Here is a 20,837-nt window from a genome sequence, read left to right as displayed (position 1 = left end):
GGGTGCGGGCTGCTGCGGGGGTGGGGTGGGGGAGGGTGGTGGAGGGAAAGGCAGGGGCAGCACAAGCGGGTGGGTGGTTGTGGAGGGCTGGGTCCCAGTGGCATCAGGGTGGCCGGTACCTAAGCCCTGCCCTCCCCTGCCCCCTCTCTAGCCCTCGTTCCCTCACAGTCCTCGCGGGAGGTGGTCCTGAGGGCTGGTGGACACGTCATCCTCTGTGCTGACTCCACCACCCATGAGCTCTGCCACTTTGGGCAAATTAGTTGGCCTCTCTGCCTCAGTTTCCTCATCTCTACAATGGGTGTTACCACACCTGCACGTCAGTCCGAGGGCCCGGCACAGAGTGGTTGTGTGTTGTTTCCCCGAGACCCTGGGTGGTCTTACCCACTTCCTGCTCCTCCCTGCTCAGGGGACCAGATTGTGGGTGCCACCATCTACTTTGACAACCTGCAGTCGGGAGAGGTGACCCAGCTGCTGAACACCATGGGGCACCACACCGTGGGCCTGAAGCTGCATCGCAAGGGGGACCGTTCCCCTGAGCCTGGCCAGACCTGGACCCACGAAGTCTTCAGCTCCCACAGCTCTGAAGTGGTTCTGGTGAGTGCCTGGCTGGCCGGCCGTGCCCTTAGCTCCCCCGACCGCGCCGACGGGCCGGTCCCCCTTCCTGAGCCTCTGTCCGCCTGCTGGACCTTGCTCGCTCGTCCTTCCTGGCTTCTCTCCTGCTCTCACCTTCTGCTCTCCGTAGAGCCAGTCTGTTTCTCCTTTTCACGTGTGGCTGCCGCTAAAAGTCTTCCTTCAGTCTCTTCCGAGGGTCCCCGTCTGGGGACCCACTCATTGGTCTGGTCCTCGGTGCCAGGAGGAAGTTGGCTGCTTTGCAAGCATCTTTGAAATGGTTTCACAGGTGCCCAGCTCTGCCTCACAGACATCATTTTTCTACTTCCAGAGGCCTGGACTCATCTGTGAGTCAGAGGCTGGGCATCAGAGTGCCTGAGGGACATTTCTCTGCTCCTTCTGATGGCTTGTTTATTTAACAAATAATGAGTCCTCAAAGTGGAAGTGTTAACCCCGGCACAACCAGGCTCAACAAGTGCTTTCCGAAGGGTCCCTGGGAGGATTCCCCTCCAGATTAAACAAACAAGCCAGGCAGTCGAGAGGTGAGAGGTGAGAGCTGAAGGTCCAGTCAACACGGAACTAGTCACCAGGAGGTGTCCATGAGACCTGCTGGGCCGATTCGAATCTAGAATTGATTGTAAATCCTTCTCCCAGACTCCACCGTCCAGGCGTCTGCCTGTCCCCACTCCCCATGGCTTTTGCTAACCAGAGATTCCCCAAGTAATTTCTGTTTTCCTCCTGTGGTGTGGCTGTCAGCCCCTCTCTCAGTCCCCTGTGCTGTGTCCCAGGAGGCTCCGTGGGCCTCCGTTATGGTCCCGGCTTCTTTGGGAAACAGGCAACCACGCTGTGGGCTGGGCTGCGGCCAGGCGGCTGTCACTCACGCAGACTCCGCTGCAACCTGTGGGGGGGCATGTGTTTCTGCAGAGTGGGGATGACGAGGAGTACCAGCGCATCTACACCACGAAGATCAAGCCTCGGCTGAAGTCAGAGGATGGAGTGGAAGGGGAACCTGGGGAGACTCAGAGCCGCACCATCACGGTGACTAGGAGGGTCACAGCCTACACCGTGGATGTGACAAGCCGCGAAGGAGCCAAGGACATCGACATCAGCAGCCCTGAGTTCAAGATCAAGATTCCACGGCACGAACTGACTGAAATCTCCACTGTGGATGTGGAGACCCAGCCTGGGAAGACAGTGATCAGACTGCCCTCGGGCTCGGGGGCACTGTCCCCCACCACAGGCTCCACTGTGGACATCCAAGCAGGGTCCATTTCCACTTCAGGACCAGAGCTCCAAGGTGCTGGCCACTCGAAGGTCCAGGTCACCGTGCCTGGGATAAAGGTGGGAAGCCCGGGTGTTAGTGTCAGTGCAAAGGGCTTGGACTTAGGTAGCAAAGGAGGGGTCCAAGTCCCAGGGGTGGACGTTTTGTCTTCTCTTGGGGGTGGGGCAGCAGAGTGGCAGGACCCAGCTCTTGAGAGTGGCAATAATGGGAAAATTAAATTTCCCTCCATGAAGCTGCCAAAATTTGGTGTCTCAACAGGGCTTGAGGGTCAGGCCCCAGAGGCAGGGTTGAGTGTTTCTGCCCCTGAATTCTCTGCGGGGCACAAGGGTGGCAAGCCAGGCTTGACCATTGGCGGGGACATCCAGACCCCTCAGCTAGAAGTCAGTGGTCCCTCTGCCAGTATTAAGGGGCTTGAGGGGAAGCTGAAGGGCCCCCAAATCACTGGGCCATCCCTTGAGGGTGACCTGGGCCTGAAGGGTACCAAGCCACAGGGGAGTTCAAGGGTGGACATCTCCGTGCCCAGAATCGAGGGCAGCATCGCTGGCTCCAGGGTGGAAGTTCAAACTCCTAACATTGATATTCATGGGCCAGGGGGCAAACTGAATATGCCCAAGGTGAAGGCCCCCAAATTCTGTGTATCAGGTTCTAAGGGAGAGGGAGCTGGCATTGATGTGACACTTCCTGGGGTCTCTGGGGATGTTGGCCTGCCTGAGGTTGCTTCTGGGGGGCTGGAAGGGAAGATGAAAGGTCCTAAAATCAAGACTCCTGAAACGGTTGTTCAGACACCTAAAATCTCCATGCAGGATGTGGATCTGAGCCTCAGGTCCCCTAAACTGAAAGGAGACATTAAGGTTTCCGCTCCTGGGGTTCAAGGTGATGTTAAAGGCCCTCAAGTGGCAGTTAAAGGCGCCAAAGTGGACATAGAGACACCCAGCCTAGAGGGGACCGTGACTGACCCCAAGTTTAGTGGTACTTCTGGGAAAGAAGGAACCTGCAAGATCTCTGTGGCAGACGTAGACTTAAATGTGGCTGCACCAAAGGTGAAAGGGGGTGTGGATGTCATGCTTCCAAAAGTAGAGGGGAAAGTCAGTGTCCCTGAAGTTGATGTCAGAGGCCCCAGAGTGGATGTCAGTGCCCCAGATGTGGACGGTCATGGTCCGGACTGGAACCTGAAAATGCCCAAGATGAAAATGCCCAAGTTCAGCACTCCAGGAGTCAGAGGGGAAGGGCCAGATGTAGATGTGAATCTCCCCAAAGGTGATGTCAGTATTTCAGGGCCCAAGGTCAGTGTGGAAGCCCCAAATGTCAACATACGGGGCCTGGTGGGCAACCTTAAAGACCCTGATGTTCAGCTGCCTGAAGTGAGTGTCAAGACACCAAAGATCACCATGCCTGATGTAGATTTGCACGTGAAAGGCCCAGAGGTAAAAGGGGAGTATGATGTAACAGCAACAAAACTTGAAGGAGAGCTGAAAGGCCCCAAAGTGGACATTGATGCCCCTGATGTGGACGTTCATGGCCCAGACTGGCACCTGAAGATGCCCAAGATGAAAATGCCCAAATTCACTGTGCCAGGGTTCAAAGCAGAGGGCCCCGAAGCGCATGTAAACCTGCCTGCGCCTGATGTGGACATTTCTGGGCCCAAGGTAGATGTCTGTGCTCCAGATGTGAGTATTGAGGGACCAGAGGGGAAATTGAAAGGACCCAAGTTTAAGATGCCTGAGATGAATATCAAAGCCCCAAAGATCTCCATACCAGATGTGGACTTACATTTGAAAGGCCCTAGTGTAAAAGGAGAATATGATGTCACAGTGCCGAAGGTTGAAGGTGAGATTAAAGTTCCTGATGTTGAACTTAAAAGTGCCAAACTGGACATTGATGCTCCAGATGTGGACACTCACGGCCCAGACTGGCACCTGAAGATGCCCAAAATGAAAATGCCCAAGTTCAGCATGCCCGGCCTCAAAGCAGAGGGCCCAGAAGTGGATGTGAACCTGCCCAAAACTGACATTGACGTCGCTGGACCCAAGGTGGATGTTGAACTTCCAGATGTGAATATTGAAGGACCTGAAGGAAAGCTGAAGGGTCCCAAGTTTAAGATGCCTGAGGTGAATATCAAGGCCCCCAAGATCTCCATGCCTGATGTAGATTTGCATATGAAAGGTCCCAAGGTAAAGGGGGAATATGATGTTACAGTGCCAAAGCTGGAAGGGGACCTGAAGGGGCCAAAGGTAGACGTCAGTGCCCCAGATGTTGCAGTTCACAGTCCTGATTGGAACCTAAAGATGCCAAAGATGAAAATGCCCAGATTCACCAGGCCCAGCCTTAAAGGAGAGGGCCCAGAATTGGATGTGAACCTGCCCAAGGCTGATGTCGACATTTCTGCACACAAGGTAGATATTAGTGCTCCAGATCTGAGCCTTGAAGGACCAGAAGGGAAGTTGAAAGGCCCTAAGTTTAAGATGCCTGAGATGCACTTCAAAGCTCCCAAGATGACCCTGCCAGATGTTGACATGGATCTTAAAGGACCCAAAATGAAAGGGAATCTAGATGTGTCTGCACCAAAAATAGAAGGTGAGATGAAAGCTCCACATGTGGACATCAAAGGCCCCAAAGTAGATGTTAAAGCACCAGATGTGGAAGTTCAGGATGCAGACTGGAGTCTGAAAATGCCCAAGATGAAAATGCCTAAATTCAGCATGCCAAGCTTCAAAGGCGAGGGCCCAGATGTGGACGTGAACCAGCCCAAAGCTGACATTGATGTCTCCGGACCCAAGGTGGACATTGAAGCCCCAGATGTGAGCCTTGAGGGGCCAGAAGGAAAGCTTAAGGGTCCCAAGTTTAAGATGCCTGAGATGCACTTCAGGGCCCCCAAGATCTCCATGCCTGATGTGGACTTACACCTGAAAGGCCCCAAAGTCAAAGGGGATGTGGATGTGTCTGTGCCCAAGATAGAAGGTGAAATGAAAGTGCCAGATGTGGACATCGAAGGCCCCAAAGTGGACGTTGATGTCCCAGATGTGGACGTTCAAGGCCCCGGATGGCAGCTGAAGATGCCCAAGATGAAAATGCCCAAGTTCAGCGTGCCCGGCTTCAAAGGAGAGGGCCCTGAAGTGGACGTGAACCTGCCCAAGGCTGACATTGATGTCTCAGGACCCAAGGTGGACATTGAAGCCCCAGATGTGAGCCTTGAGGGTCCAGAAGGGAAGCTCAAGGGTCCCAAGTTTAAGATGCCTGAGATGCACTTCAAGGCCCCCAAGATCTCCATGCCTGATATGGACTTACACTTGAAAGGCCCTAAAGTCAAAGGGGATGTGGATGTGTCTGTGCCCAAGATAGAAGGTGAAATGAAAGTGCCAGATGTGGACATCAAAGGCCCCAGAGTGGATGTTGATGTCCCAGATGTGGACGTTCAAGGCCCCGACTGGCACCTGAAGATGCCTAAGATGAAAATGCCTAAGTTCAGCATGCCTGGCTTCAGAGGAGAGGGCTCTGAAGTGGATGTGAACCTGCCCAAGGCTGACATTGATGTCTCAGGACCCAAGGTGGACATTGAAGCCCCAGATGTGAGCCTTGAGGGGCCAGAAGGAAAGCTTAAGGGTCCCAAGTTTAAGATGCCTGAGATGCACTTCAAGGCCCCCAAGATCTCCACGCCTGATGTGGATTTACACTTGAAAGGCCCCAGAGTCAAAGGGGATGTGGATGTGTCTGTGCCCAAGATAGAAGGTGAAATGAAAGTGCCAGGTGTGGACATCAAAGGCCCCAAAGTGGATGTTGATGTTCCAGATGTGGATGTTCAAGGCCCCGACTGGCACCTGAAGATGCCCAAGATGAAAATGCCCAAGTTCAGCATGCCTGGCTTCAGAGGAGAGGGCTCTGAAGTGGATGTGAACCTGCCCAAGGCTGACATTGACATCTCAGAACCCAAGGTGGCCATTGGAGCCCCAGATGTGAGCCTTGAAGGTCCAGAAGGGAAGCTCAAGGGTCCTAAGTTTAAGATGCCTGAGATGCACTTCAAGCCTCCGAAGATCTCCATGCCTGACATTGATTTAAACCTCAAGAGCCCCAAGGTGAAAGGTGATGTGGATGTTTCTCTGCCCAAAGTTGAAGGGGGTCTGAAAGGGCCAGAGGTTGACATCAAAGGTCCCAAAGTAGACATTGATGTCCCCGACGTGGATGTTCATGGCCCAGACTGGCACCTGAAGATGCCCAAGATAAAAATGCCCAAGATCAGCATGCCCGGCTTCAAAGGAGAGGGCCCTGAAGTGGATGTGAACCTGCCTAAAGCTGACATTGACGTCTCAGGACCCAAGGTGGATGTTGAAGTTCCATATGTGAATATTGAAGGTCCAGATGCAAAACTAAAAGGTCCTAAATTTAAGTTGCCAGAAATGAATATAAAGCCTCAGAAGATATCCATGCCTGATGTTAGTCTGCATTTGAAAGGCCATAAAATGAAAGGAGATTATGATGTTACGGTTCCAAAAGTAGAAGGAGAGATTAAAGCTCCTGACGTTGACATCGAAGGTCCAAAAGTAGACGTTAATGCACCAGATGTGGGAGTTCATGGTCCAGACTGGCACCTGAAGATGCCCAAGATAAAAATGCCCAAGATCAGCATGCCTGGCTTCAAAGGAGAGGGCCCAGAAGTGGATGTGAACCTGCCCAAGGCTGACATTGACGTCTCAGGACCCAAGGTGGACATTGATGTTCCAGATGTGAATATTGAAGGTCCAGAGGGGAAACTAAAGGGTCCCAAGTTCAAGATGCCAAGCATGCATATACAAACACACAAAATCTCTATGCCTGATGTTGGACTTAATCTGAAAGCCCCTAAACTGAAAACTGATGTAGATGTTTCTCTTCCCAAAGTGGAAGGAGACTTGAAAGGTCCTGGAATTGACATAAAAGCCCCTAAAATGGATGTGGATGTTGGTGATATAGATGTTGAATGTCCAGAAGGAAAGCTTAAGGGTCCCAAGTTTAAGATGCCTGAGATGCACTTCAAAGCCCCCAAGATCTCCATGCCTGATGTGGACTTAAACTTGAAAGGCCCCAAAGTCAAGGGGGATGTGGATGTGTCTGTGCCCAAGATAGAAGGTGAAATGAAGGTGCCAGATGTTGAAGTCAGAGGACCCAAAGTAGACATTGATGTCCCAGATGTGGACGTTCAAGGCCCTGACTGGCATCTGAAGATGCCCAAGATGAAAATGCCCAAGTTCAGCATGCCTGGCTTCAAAGGAGAGGGCCCTGATGTAGATGTGAACCTACCAAAGGCTGACATTAATGTTTCTGGCCCCAAAGTGGACATTGATACTCCTGATTTGGATATTGAGGGACCAGAAGGAAAATTAAAAGGTTCTAAATTTAAGATGCCTAAGTTGAATATCAAAGCTCCCAAGATATCCATGCCAGATGTGGACTTGAATTTGAAGGGACCCAAACTGAAAGGAGAGATGGATGCTTCTGTGCCAGAACTAGAAGGTGATCTCAGAGGTCCACAAGTTGATATCAAAGGTCCTAGTGTGGATGTGGAGGTGCCTGACGTTGATCTGGAATGTCCTGATACGAAGTTGAAAGGCCCTAAGTTTAAGATGCCAGACATGCACTTCAAAGCCCCCAAGATTTCCATGCCTGATGTGGACTTACACTTGAAAGGCCCCAAAGTCAAAGGGGATGTGGATGTGTCTGTGCCCAAGATAGAAGGTGAAATGAAAGTGCCAGATGTGGACATCAAAGGCGCCAAAGTGGACGTTGATGTCCCAGATGTGGACGTCCAGGGCCCAGACTGGCACCTGAAGATGCCCAAGATGAAAATGCCTAAATTCAGCATGCCAAGCTTCAAAGGCCAAGGCCCAGATGTGGACGTGAACCTGCCCAAGGCTGACATTGATGTCTCAGGACCCAAAGTGGACATTGAAACCCCAGATGTGAGCCTGGAGGGGCCAGAAGGAAAGCTTAAGGGTCCCAAGTTTAAGATGCCTGAGATGCACTTCAGGGCCCCCAAGATCTCCATGCCTGATGTGGACTTACACTTGAAAGGCCCCAGAGTCAAAGGGGATGTGGATGTGTCTGTGCCCAAGATAGAAGGTGAAATGAAAGTGCCAGATGTGGACATCAGAGGCCCCAAAGTGGACGTTGATGTCCCAGATGTGGATGTTCAAGGCCCTGACTGGCACCTGAAGATGCCCAAGATGAAAATGCCCAAGTTCAGCATGCCTGGCTTCAGAGGAGAGGGCTCTGAAGTGGATGTGAACCTGCCCAAGGCTGACATTGACATCTCAGGACCCAAGGTGGACATTGAAGGCCCTGATGTTAATATTGAAGGACCAGAGGGAAAGTTGAAAGGTCCTAAGTTCAAGATGCCAGAGATGAACATCAAAGCCCCCAAGATCTCCATGCCTGACTTTGATTTACACCTGAAAGGTCCTAAGGTGAAAGGAGATCTGGATGTTTCTCTGCCTAAGGTGGAAGGTGACCTAAAGGCCCCTGAAGTTGACATCAAAGGCCCCAAAGTGGACATTGATGTTCCAGATGTGGATGTTCACGGCCCAGACTGGCACCTGAAGATGCCCAAGATAAAAATGCCCAAGATCAGCATGCCCGGCTTCAAAGGAGAGGGCCCAGAAGTGGATGTGAACCTGCCCAAGGCCGACATTGATGTGTCAGGACCCAAAGTGGACATTGAAGGCCCTGATGTTAACATTGAAGGGCCAGAAGAAAAGTGGAAAAGTCCAAAGTTTAAAATGCCTGAAATGCATTTTAAGACTCCAAAGATACCCATGCCAGATATTGATCTTAATCTAACAGGTCCAAAGATGAAAGGAGATGTGGATATCACATGCCCCAAGGTAGAGGGAGATTTTAAAGTACCTGAAGTTGACCTCAGAGGCCCCAAAGTGGACATTGATGTCCCTGATGTGGATGTTCAAGGCCCAGACTGGCACCTAAAGATGCCTAAGATGAAAATGCCCAAGTTCAGCATGCCTGGATTCAAAGGAGAGGGCCCAGAAGTGGATGTGAACCTGCCCAAGGCCGACATTGATGTGTCAGGACCCAAAGCGGACATTGAAGGCCCTGATGTTAACATTGAAGGGCCAGAAGGAAAGTTGAAAGGTCCTAAGTTCAAGATGCCTGAGATGAACATCAAAGCTCCCAAGATCTCCATGCCTGACTTTGATTTACACCTGAAAGGTCCTAAGTTGAAAGGAGATGTAGATGTTTCTGTGCCTAAGGTGGAAGGTGACCTAAAGGCCCCTGAAGTTGACATCAAAGGCCCCAAAGTGGACATTGATGTCCCTGATGTGGACGTTCATGGCCCAGACTGGCACCTGAAGATGCCTAAGATGAAAATGCCCAAGTTCAGCATGCCTGGATTCAAAGGAGAGGGCCCAGAAGTGGATGTGAACCTGCCCAAGGCCGACATTGATGTGTCAGGACCCAAAGCGGACATTGAAGGCCCTGATGTTAACATTGAAGGGCCAGAAGGAAAGTTGAAAGGTCCTAAGTTCAAGATGCCTGAGATGAACATCAAAGCCCCCAAGATCTCCATGCCTGACTTTGATTTACACCTGAAAGGTCCTAAGGTGAAAGGAGATGTAGATGTTTCTGTGCCTAAGGTGGAAGGTGACCTAAAGGCCCCTGAAGTTGACATCAAAGGCCCCAAAGTGGACATTGATGTCCCTGATGTGGACGTTCATGGCCCAGACTGGCATCTGAAGATGCCTAAGATGAAAATGCCCAAGTTCAGCATGCCCAGCTTCAAAGGAGAGGGCCCAGAAGTGGATGTGAACCTGCCCAAAGCTGACATTGATGTGTCAGGACCCAAGGTGGACATTGAAGGCCCTGATGTTAATATTGAAGGACCAGAGGGAAAGTTGAAAGGTCCTAAGTTCAAGATGCCAGAGATGAATATCAAAGCCCCCAAGATCTCCATGCCTGACCTTGATCTTAATCTGAAGGGCCCCAAAGTGAAGGGTGATGTGGATGTGTCTTTACCAAAAGTGGAAGGTGAGCTTAAAGTTCCTGAAGTTGACATGAAAGGCCCCAAAGTGGACATTGATGCTCCAGATGTGGACGTTCATGGCCCAGACTGGCACCTGAAGATGCCCAAGATAAAAATGCCCAAGATCAGCATGCCTGGCTTCAGAGGAGAGGGCCCAGAAGTGGATGTGAACCTGCCCAAGGCTGACATAGACGTCTCAGGACCCAAGGTGGACATTGGTGTTCCAGATGTGAATATTGAAGGTCCAGATGCGAAACTGAAGGGTCCCAAGTTCAAGATGCCAGAGATGAATATCAAAGGTCCTAAGGTATCAATGCCAGATTTGGACCTTAATCTTAAAGGCCCTAAAATGAAAGGAGAGGTGGATATTTCACTTCCAAATGTAGAAGGTGATTTGAAAGGGCCTTCTCTTGACATCAAAGGCCCGAAGATAGATGTAGATGTGCCAGATATTGATATTCATGGCCCAGACGGCAAATTAAAAGGTCCAAAGCTGAAGATGCCTGATATGCATGCAAACATGCCCAAGATCTCCATGCCAGAAATTGACCTGAATTTGAAAGGCTCAAAACTTAAGGGAGATGTTGATGTTTCTGGACCCAAATTGGAAGGTGACATTAAAGCTCCCAAGTTAGATATAAAGGGCCCAGAAGTGGACATTTCTGGTCCTAAGCTCAATATTGAAGGCAAGTCAAAGAAATCTCGTTTTAAGCTTCCCAAATTTAATTTTTCAGGCTCCAAAGTTCAGACACCTGAGGTAGATGTCAAAGTCAAAAAGCCAGATATTGATGTAACAGGTCCAAAAGTTGACATTAATGCTCCCGATATTGAGGTCCAAGGAAAAGTGAAAGGACCCAAGTTCAAAATGCCTTTTCTGAGTATTTCGTCTCCTAAAGTGTCTATGCCTGATGTGGAGTTAAATCTGAAAGGTCCTAAAGTCAAAGGAGACTTAGATGTTGCAGGTCCTAATTTAGAAGGTGATTTTAAAGGACCCAAAGTGGACATTAAGGCACCAGAAGTTCATCTTGATGCACCTGATGTGGATGTTCATGGTCCAGACTGGAATTTGAAAATGCCCAAGATGAAAATGCCCAAGTTCAGTGTGCCCGGCTTAAAAGCAGAAGGGCCAGATATGGCTGTGGATCTGCCAAAAGGAGATATCAACATAGAGGGTCCCAGAATGGACATTGAGGGCCCAGAAATCAATGTGGGAGGTCTAGAGGGAGGCTTAAAAGGTCCCAAATTCAAGATGCCTGATATGAATATCAAAGCTCCCAAGGTCTCCATGCCTGATGTGGACTTACACTTGAAAGGCCCCAAAGTCAAAGGGGATGTGGATGTGTCTGTGCCCAAGATAGAAGGTGAAATGAACGTGCCAGGTGTGGACATCAAAGGGCCCAAAGTGGACGTTGATGTCCCAGATGTGGATGTTCAAGGCCCTGACTGGCAGCTGAAGATGCCCAAGGTGAAAATGCCCAAGTTCAGCATGCCTGGCTTCAAAGGAGAGGGCCCTGAAGTGGACGTGAACCTGCCCAAAGCTGACATTGGTATTTCTGGCCCCAAAGTGGACATTGATGCCCCAGATGTGAATATTGAAGGTCCAGATGCGAACTTGAAGGGCCCCAAATTCAAGATGCCAGAGATGAATATCAAAGCTCCCAAAATCTCCATGCCTGACCTTGACTTTAACCTGAAGAGCCCCAAACTAAAGGGTGATATGGATGTGTCTTTGCCAAAAGTGGAAGGTGACCTCAAGGCCCCTGAGGTGGACATCAAGGGCCCCAAAGTGGACATTGAAACTCCTGATATTAACATTGAAGGCCCAGAGGGGAAATTGAAGGGGCCCAAATTCAAGATGCCAGAGATGCACCTGAAGGCGCCCAAGATCTCCATGCCTAACATTGATTTAAACGTGAAGGGGCCCAAGGTGAAGGGTGATATAGATGTTTCCCTTCCAAAGACTGAAGGAGATCTGAAAGGCCCTGAGATCGACATCAAAGGTCCCAAAGTGGACACTGATGCTCCAGATGTGGATATTCAAGGTCCAGACTGGCACCTGAAGATGCCCAAGATAAAAATGCCGAAGATCAGCATGCCCGGCTTCAAAGGAGAGGGCCCAGAAGTGGATGTGAACCTCCCCAAGACCAACATTGATGTGTCAGGACCCAAGGTGGACATTGAAGGCCCTGATGTTAACGTTGAAGGACCTGAGGGAAAATTGAAAGGTCCTAAGTTCAAGATGCCAGAGATGAACATCAAAGCCCCCAAGATCTCCATGCCTGACGTTGATTTGCACCTGAAAGGTCCTAAGGTGAGAGGAGATCTGGATGTTTCTCTGCCTAAGGTGGAAGGTGACCTAAACGCCCCTGACGTTGACCTCAAAGGCCCCAAAGTGGATATTGATGTCCCAGATGTGGACGTGCATGGCCCAGACTGGCACCTGAAGATGCCCAAGATAAAAATGCCCAAGATAAGCATGCCTGGCTTCAAAGGAGAGGGCCCAGAAGTGGATGTGAACCTGCCCAAGGCTGACGTTGATGTCTCAGGACCCAAGGTGGACGTTAGTATGCCAGATGTGGATATTGAAGGTCCAGATGTGAAACTGAAGGGCCCCAAGTTCAAGATGCCTGAGATGAACATCAAAGCCCCCAAGATCTCCATGCCTGACTTTGATTTGCACTTGAAAGGTCCTAAGGTGAAAGGAGATGTGGATGTTTCTATGCCTAGGGTGGAAGGTGACCTAAAGGCCCCTGAAGTTGACATCAGAGGTCCCAAAGTGGACATTGATGCTCCAGATGTGGACGTGCATGGTCCAGACTGGCACCTGAAGATGCCCAAGATAAAAATGCCCAAGATCAGCATGCCCAGCTTCAAGGGAGAAGGCCCAGAAGTGGATGTGAACCTGCCCAAGGCTGACATTGATGTCTCAGGACCCAAGGTGGACATAGACACTCCTGACATTGATGTTCATGGTCCAGAAGGGAAACTGAAGGGCCCCAAGTTTAAAATGCCTGACCTGCACCTCAAGGCACCCAAGATCTCCATGCCTGAAGTTGACCTGAATCTGAAGGGCCCCAAGGTCAAGGGTGATGTGGATGTTACTCTGCCCAAAGTTGAAGGTGACCTCAAGGGCCCTGAAGTTGACGTCAAGGGCCCCAAAGTGGACATTGATGTCCCAGATGTGGACGTGCACGGCCCAGACTGGCACCTGAAGATGCCTAAGGTGAAAATGCCCAAGTTCAGCATGCCTGGCTTCAAAGGAGAGGGCCCCGAAGTGGATGTGAACCTGCCTAAAGCTGACATTGATGTCTCAGGACCCAAGGTTGACATTGATGTTCCAGACGTGAATATTGAAGGTCCAGATGCGAAACTGAAGGGCCCCAAGTTCAAGATGCCAGAGGTGAACATCAAAGCTCCTAAGATCTCCATGCCTGGCATTGACTTAAACCTGAAAGGACCCAAAGTAAAGGGAGATGTGGATGTTTCTCTGCCTAAGGTGGAGGGTGACCTCAAGGGCCCTGAAGTTGATGTCAAGGGCCCCAAAGTGGACATTGATGTCCCAGGTGTGGACGTTCATGGCCCAGACTGGCATCTGAAGATGCCTAAGGTGAAAATGCCCAAGTTCAGCATGCCTGGCTTCAAAGGAGAGGGCCCCGAAGTGGACGTGAACCTGCCTAAGGCTGACATTGACGTCTCAGGACCCAAGGTGGATGTTGATGTTCCAGATGTAAATATTGAAGGTCCAGATGCGAAACTGAAGGGCCCTAAATTCAAGATGCCAGAGATGAACATAAAAGCCCCTAAAATCTCCATGCCTGACCTTGACTTTAACCTGAAGGGCCCCAGAATGAAGGGTGATGTTGATATCTCTCTGCCCAAAGTTGAGGGTGATCTCAAGGCCCCTGAGGTGGATATCAAGAGCCCCAAACTGGACATTGACACTCCTGATATCAATATTGAAGGTCCAGATGGAAAACTGAAGGGGCCTAAATTTAAGATGCCAGAGATGAACATTAAAGCCCCCAAGATCTCCATGCCTGACTTTGACTTAAATCTGAAAGGGCCAAAGGTAAAGGGGGATGTGGACTTTTCACTGCCTAAGGTAGAAGGCGATCTGAAAGGGCCAGAGGTGGACATTGAAGGTCCTGAAGGGAAACTCAAAGGACCCAAATTTAAGATGCCTGATGTCCATTTTAAAACCCCACAAATCTCCATGAGTGACATTGATTTGAACTTGAAAGGACCTAAGATAAAAGGAGATTTGGACACTTCCATCCCTAAACTGGAAGGAGATCTGAAAGGCCCGAAAATAGATGTTAAAGGCCCTAAGTTGGACATAGACACTCCTGATTTTGACATTAATGGTCCAGAAGGGAAACTGAAGGGCCCCAAGTTTAAAATGCCTGACCTGCATCTCAAGGCACCCAGGATCAGTGTGCCTGGCTTCAAAGGAGAGGGCCCTGAAGTGGATGTGACCCTGCCCAAGGCTGACATTGACGTCTCAGGACCCAAGGTGGACATTGATGTTCCAGATGTGAATATTGAAGGTCCAGATGCGAAACTGAAGGGCCCCAAGTTCAAGATGCCAGAGGTGAACATCAAAGCTCCTAAGATCTCCATGCCTGGCGTTGACTTAAACCTGAAAGGACCCAAAGTAAAGGGAGATGTGGATGTTTCTCTGCCTAAGATGGAAGGTGACCTCAAGGGCCCTGAAGTTGATGTCAAGGGCCCCAAAGTGGACATTGATGTCCCAGATGTGGACGTGCATGGCCCAGACTGGCACCTGAAGATGCCTAAGGTGAAAATGCCCAAGTTCAGCATGCCTGGCTTCAAAGGAGAGGGCCCCGAAGTGGATGTGAACCTGCCTAAAGCTGACATTGACGTCTCAGGACCCAAGGTGGACGTTGATGTTCCAGATGTGAATATTGAAGGTCCAGATGCGAAACTGAAAGGCCCCAAGTTCAAGATGCCGGAGATAAATATCAAAGCTCCCAAAATCTCCATGCCTGATGTCGACCTGGATTTGAAAGGATCCACAGGCAAAGGAGATTTCGATGTGTCTGTCCCTAAGATTGAAGGGACTTTCAAAGGCCCAGAAGTAGACCTTAAAGGTCCAGGTCTGGATTTTGAAGGCCCTGATGCCAAACTCAGTGGCCCACATTTGAAGATGCCGTCACTGGATATATCTGCCCCTAAAGTAACTGCTCCTGATATTGATTTGCATCTCAAGGCACCCAAAATTGGAGTTTCTGGTCCCAAATTAGAAGGTGGTGAACTGGACCTCAAGGGACCCAAAGTTGATTTAGAAGCTCCAAGCTTAGATGTACACGTGGACAGCCCAGATATTAACGCTGAGGGGCCAGATGTGAAAATTCCCAAATTTAAGAAACCCAAGTTTGGGTTTGGGGCAAAAAGTCCCAAAGCTGACTTCAAATCACCTTCGCTTGATGTGACAGTTCCTGAGGCAGAGCTGAATGTTGAGGCTCCTGAAATTAGTGTTGGTGGCAAGGGCAAGAAAAGTAAGTTTAAAATGCCTAAAATTCACATGAGTGGTCCTAAAATTAAGGCCAAAAAACAAGGATTTGATTTGAATGCTCCTGGGGGTGAGATTGATGCCAGTCTCAAGTCTCCTGATGTAGATGTCAACGTTGCAGGGCCGGATGCCTCACTTAAAGTCGACATGAAATCTCCCAAGACCAAGAAACCTATGTTTGGAAAAATGTACTTTCCAGATGTAGAATTTGACATTAAATCACCTAAATTTAAAGCTGAAGCTTCCCTCCCTGGCCCCAAAATGGGGGGTGAAATCCAGGCACCTGACCTGGATATTTCCTCACCAGGGATTAATGTGGAAGGTCCTGACATCAAGCTGAAGGCTCCCAAGTTCAAGGTGCCAGGTGTGGATGTCTCAGGGCCAAAAATAGAGGGCGACTTGAAAGGCCCCAGGGTGCAAGCAAACTTGGATGCATCTGACATCAACATTGAAGGCCCAGATGCTAAAGTCAAAGCACCGTCATTCAGCATTTCTGCCCCTCAAGTCTCCATCCCTGATGTGAATGTTAACTTGAAAGGACCAAAGATAAAGGGTGATGTCCCCAGTGTGGGACTGGAAGGACCAGATGTAGATCTGCAAGGTCCAGAATCGAAAATTAAGTTCCCCAAGTTTTCAATGCCCAAGATCGGCGTCCCTGGTGTGAAGATGGAGGGTGGGGGAGCTGAGGTCCAGCTGCCCTCTCTAGAAGGAGGCTTGAGCGCACCGGATGTTAAGCTTGAAGGGCCCGATGTGTCTCTGAAAGGGCCAAAAGTAGACTTGCCTTCAGCGAACCTCTCTGCGCCGAAAGTCTCTGGACCTGACCTTGACCTGAACTTGAAAGGACCAAGTTTGAAGGGAGGCCTGGATGTATCTGTTCCCAGCATGAAGGTGCATGCTCCCGGGCTTGACCTCAGAGGTGTCGGTGGAAAGGTGAAGGTGGAAGGTGATGGTGTGAAAGTGCCTGGAATCGATGCCACAGCAATGCTTGACGTCGGTGTGCCAGATGTGACCCTGAAGGGACCAAGCCTGCAGGGAGACCTGGCTGTCTCTGGTGACATCAAGTGTCCTGAAGTATCAGTAGGTGCTCCTGATCTAAGCTTGGAGGCACCTGAAGGTGGTATCAAACTTCCTAAGATGAAGCTGCCCCAGTTTGGCATCTCCGCTCCAGGGTCCGACTTGGACATCAGCGTCAAGGGGCCACAAGTTGCTGGAGAACTAAAGGGGCCTGGCATAGATTTGAACCTCAGAGGCCTGAACCTGAAAGGGCCTCAGATCTCTGGCCCTCAAATCTCAGCACCAGATGTGGACTTGAACTTGGAAGGACCAAAAGTAAAAGGCAGCCTCGGGGCCAGTGGTGAGATGAAAGGCCCCACGGTTGGAGGAGGTCTTCCGGGCATCAGTGTTCAAGGCCTAGAAGGAAACCTCCAAATGCCTGGAATTAAGTCATCCAGATGTGAGGTGGAGCTGCCAGGTGTGAATGTGAAACTCCCAACCGGGCAAATTTCTGGTCCTGAAATCAAAGGTGATCTGAAAGGTTCAGGAATGGGTTTCCACGGGGCCTTTCCTGACATTGGCATGAAAGGGCCTTCATTTAACGTGGCATCTCCTGAGTCAGATTTAGGTGTCAGCTTGAAGGGCCCGAAAATCAAAGGAGGCATGGACGTTTCAGGGGGTGTCAGTGCCCCAGATATCAGCCTGGGCGAGGGGCATGTGAGCGTCAAAGGTTCCGGGGTAGAGTGGAAAGGACCCCAGGTCTCCTCTGCTCTCAACTTGGATGCACCTAAGTTTGCCGGAGGACTTCATTTCTCAGGACCAAAGATAGAAGGAGGTGTCAAAGGAGGCCAGACTGGACTTCAGAGTCCTGGGCTGAGCGTGTCTGGGCCTCAAGGTCACTTGGAAAGCGGATCTGGAAAAGTAACATTCCCCAAGATGAAGATCCCCAAGTTCACCTTCTCTGGCCGTGAGCTGGTTGGCAGAGAAGTAGGGGTGGATATTAACTTCCCTAAAGCGGAGGCCAGTGTCCAGTCTGGTGCCGGAGAGGGCGAGTGGGAAGAGTCTGATGTAAAACTTAAAAAGTCCAAAATCAAAATGCCCAAGTTCAGCTTTTCCAAACCTAAAGGGAAAGCTGGTGTCACCAGCTCACCGGAAGCATCTGTTTCAGTGTCCAAAGGTGACCTGAAGAGCTCCAAGGCCAGCCTAGGCTCTCTGGAAGGAGAGGCAGAAGTCGAAACATCTTCGCCCAAAGGCAAATTCTCCTTATTCAAAAGCAAGAAGCCACAGCACCGCTCAAATTCCTTCAGTGAAGAAAGGGAGCCCTCTGCATCTTCTACCCCTCCGGGAACTTTGGAGTTTGAAGCTGGGGAAGTGTTGCTGGAAGGCGGGAAAGTCAAAGGGAAACATGGGAAGCTGAAATTTGGTACCTTTGGTGGATTGGGGTCAAAGAGCAAAGGTCATTATGAGGTGACTGGGAGTGATGATGAGGCAGGCAAGTTACAGGGGAGTGGAGTGTCCTTGGCCTCTAAGAAGTCCCGACTGTCATCTTCTTCTAGCAGTGACAGTGGGACTAAGGTTGGCATCCAGCTTCCCGAGGTGGAGCTGGCAGTTTCCACAAAGAAAGAGTAGCAGGTTTCCGTGTGTGTGTGTGTGTGTGTGTGTACATATATGTATAAAAATACATCAGCCTTGGGTGTGTTTGTATATAAACTCCAAAGAGAAACACGCCGACAGCCTCAGCAATAACGCAAACATCTGGCCTCTGGCAGGGGCAAGCGCTGAAAAGCCAACCGCCTTTAGGCGCCTCCTGGAGCTTTACGGATAGGTAAAGAGTTCTAAGTTCTTCGTCCAGCCCGTGTGCAGAGTCAACAGTATTTGCCTTAAGATTTTCGTTTTTTTTTTTTGCATCGAACGCTGAGAGCTCCTGTTTACTAAGCAAGCTTTTGTGTTTATTATCCTCATTTTTACTGAACATTGTTAGTGTTGGGGTCATGGAAACCCACGTTTTCATTGTAATGACTTTTGGGGCTTATGTTAGTAAGGGTGGGGGGTGGAGAAGGCAGTAGAGGGGGGCCAGACCTTCATTTCTCCTACCGTCGGATCTACTCAAACAGGAAACACCCAAAGATGGCTGCGAGGAGCCGCCAGGCAGGGCGTGTGGGTGTTTCTAGAACTCTTTAGCATTGCTTTTTCTTCCCCAGGGGTGGCGGTCCCAGCCCGTTTGGTGCTCACGGTGAGAGGGAATTTAGAATCTGTTTGCAAATTAGCCAACCCACCAACTCAACACGAGGGCCTTCCATTCTGTGTGTTGTAAGAGAAATGTTTTCTTTGTGATCGCCACGTTCCTGATATTAATTCTGATTTCTTTTAACCAATGTTATCGTGATTAAGAAAATTTCCAGCACTTTAATGGCAAATTAATTGAGAATGTAAGAAAATTGATGCTGTCAAGGGCAAATAAAGCTGTTTATTAACCCGGATGTCCTGTGCCTTTTCTATTCTGTGATGGGAGGACGAGGCCTAGGGAGGCTGCACATCCAGCCCTGACAGGTCGGACTGGGTCCGCTCAGGGGCATTGCTAGTTGCATTAGTGGGTAATGGGAGGGATTCTTTGCTTCTCGATTCTCATGGTGAGGCTGGTTGCACCACTGCTGAGAAATCAAGAGAGGCTGGGCACACTGGCAGCCCGAGCCCCAGGACCTGCCCACCAATTTGGCATCCTGAGATAGGAATATACGATTCAGAAATGGTTCAGACATGAATGGGAAAAAGGCCTCTTGGAATTGGCAGAAAGGGATCTGGCGTACGTCACAGGCCTGCCAGCTATTCCCAACTGGGCTGTAGGTTTGCTGGCTGGCCTCGTTACCTGCCCTTCTGGGCCTCAGTTTCCTCTTCTTTGAAATAAGGGTCCTGATCTCGAATTACATGTCTTTCTGGTTCCTTCTAGTCCTTGTGAGCGCTAAACTTTATGAAAGATCTCTTCTGACAGAAGTCCCCTCCCCCACCGTTTTTTTTTTTTTTTTTGGCCTTCCCCTGGCAGCATGCAGGATCTTAGTTCCCCGACCAGGGATCGAACCCACGCCCCCTGCATTGGGAGCACAGAGTCTTAACCACTGGACCGCCAGGGAAGTCCAAAAGTCCCCTTTTGATTTCCAGCTCTGTAGACAATACACAGTGGTGGGGGGGCCTTCTAGAAACTGGCTTCTGATGTTGGTCATTGCTGGGCAGAGGGCAGTGCCTTCTTAGGCCAAAATGATCGAACCAAGCTCATCCCCCTTGCCATTCCCCAGAGCTGCTTCCTTTCTGCCAGTGGAAGCAGCTCTGTACCTCTCCCATCAGCCCTGGAGCGGAGATACCAGCTCCAACCCCCTCCTGCCCTCTCCAAGACAAGAGCCAGCTTGTCTGCGGGTCTCAGCGCAGAACAGTGGGATCTCCTGCCCAGCGTGAAATCCACCTGCCCTTGCTTGGATTTCAGACGGGCCTTTGCCAGCTTCATCCACTCCCACCTCAGCCAGCAGAGCCTGTGTCCCTGGGGGGGGGTTTGGAGCTCACGGGTGGCTCTTGGTTTTGGAAAGAGATAGGTAACAAGGGAGGTGCTTGATCCCCTGTGGCTTTTTAAAAAAAATTTTTTTTAATTTTATTTTTTTATTGAAGTATAGTTGATTTACAATGTTGTATTAGCTTCAGGAGTACAGCAAAGTGATTCGGTTTTAGATATATAAATATTTATATATATATATATATATATATATATATTTATATATAAAAAAATATATATATATATTCTTTTCCCTTATAGGTTATTACAAAATATTGAATATAGTTCCCTGTGCTATACGATAGGTCCTTGTTGGTTATCTATTTTGTATATAGTAGTGTGTATCTGTTAATCCCATACTCCTAATTTATCCCTCCCCCAGCCCCCGTGGCTTTTAAAAAGCTGCTTGTGTGAATTGGGCAAGAGTTTCCTCACCCATAAAACAGGGGTACCATCCACAGGACCAGAGTCTGTCTGTTCAGGTATTTGGGTTGTCTGCTGTGCAAGGGCATCGCATTTAAGGGCATAGCATTCATGTCACAGCCATATGTTTGTTTATTGAGAGCATGAGGGTGGGCATGGAGTCCTAGAGAGGTGGGTGTGAGCCCCTGCACACACACTGAAAAGCTAGAGTGTGCACACGCCCACTGGCACACGTGCCTACACGCAGCTGCCTTCCGTCCTAACCAGGTCTGGGCTCCCCACAAGTGTGCTTCTTTCAACCACGGCTCAAATCCCAGTTCTCAGTTCTGAAGCTGATGAGTGTGGAGTGGGACAGAGTGTGCCTGCTGTCTGAGATGTGTGGTCCTGGCATCTGGAGGGGGGATAAGTGGGTGACAGTGCGGTGCACTTGTGTACACAGCCAGGGGGATGCCCA

At 50.0% G+C, this 20,837-nt stretch overlaps 1 protein-coding gene across 5 annotated transcripts in view; it reads left to right on the top strand.

Annotated features, from left to right (window-relative positions):
* AHNAK (AHNAK nucleoprotein) overlaps positions 1-20,837 on the top strand; it is a 99,827-nt gene that overhangs the window by 10,471 nt on the left and 68,519 nt on the right. For 3 of the 5 annotated variants that reach the window (XM_036859800.1, XM_036859801.1, XM_036859803.1), the window contains exon 4: positions 407-594. In XM_036859800.1, the coding sequence (XP_036715695.1) occupies positions 407-594 (188 nt within the window). Of the gene's footprint in view, positions 1-406; positions 595-1,533; positions 18,903-20,837 lie in introns of those variants that run through there. The other 2 variants (XM_036859798.1, XM_036859799.1) reach the window with 1 other exon arrangement.

The sequence above is a fragment of the Balaenoptera musculus genome, chromosome 8, assembly GCF_009873245.2.
Source record: "Balaenoptera musculus isolate JJ_BM4_2016_0621 chromosome 8, mBalMus1.pri.v3, whole genome shotgun sequence".
NCBI lineage: Eukaryota > Metazoa > Chordata > Mammalia > Artiodactyla > Balaenopteridae > Balaenoptera > Balaenoptera musculus.
The sequence above is the reverse complement of the archived record's forward strand: the minus strand, read 5'-3'. Positions and strand labels throughout refer to the sequence as shown.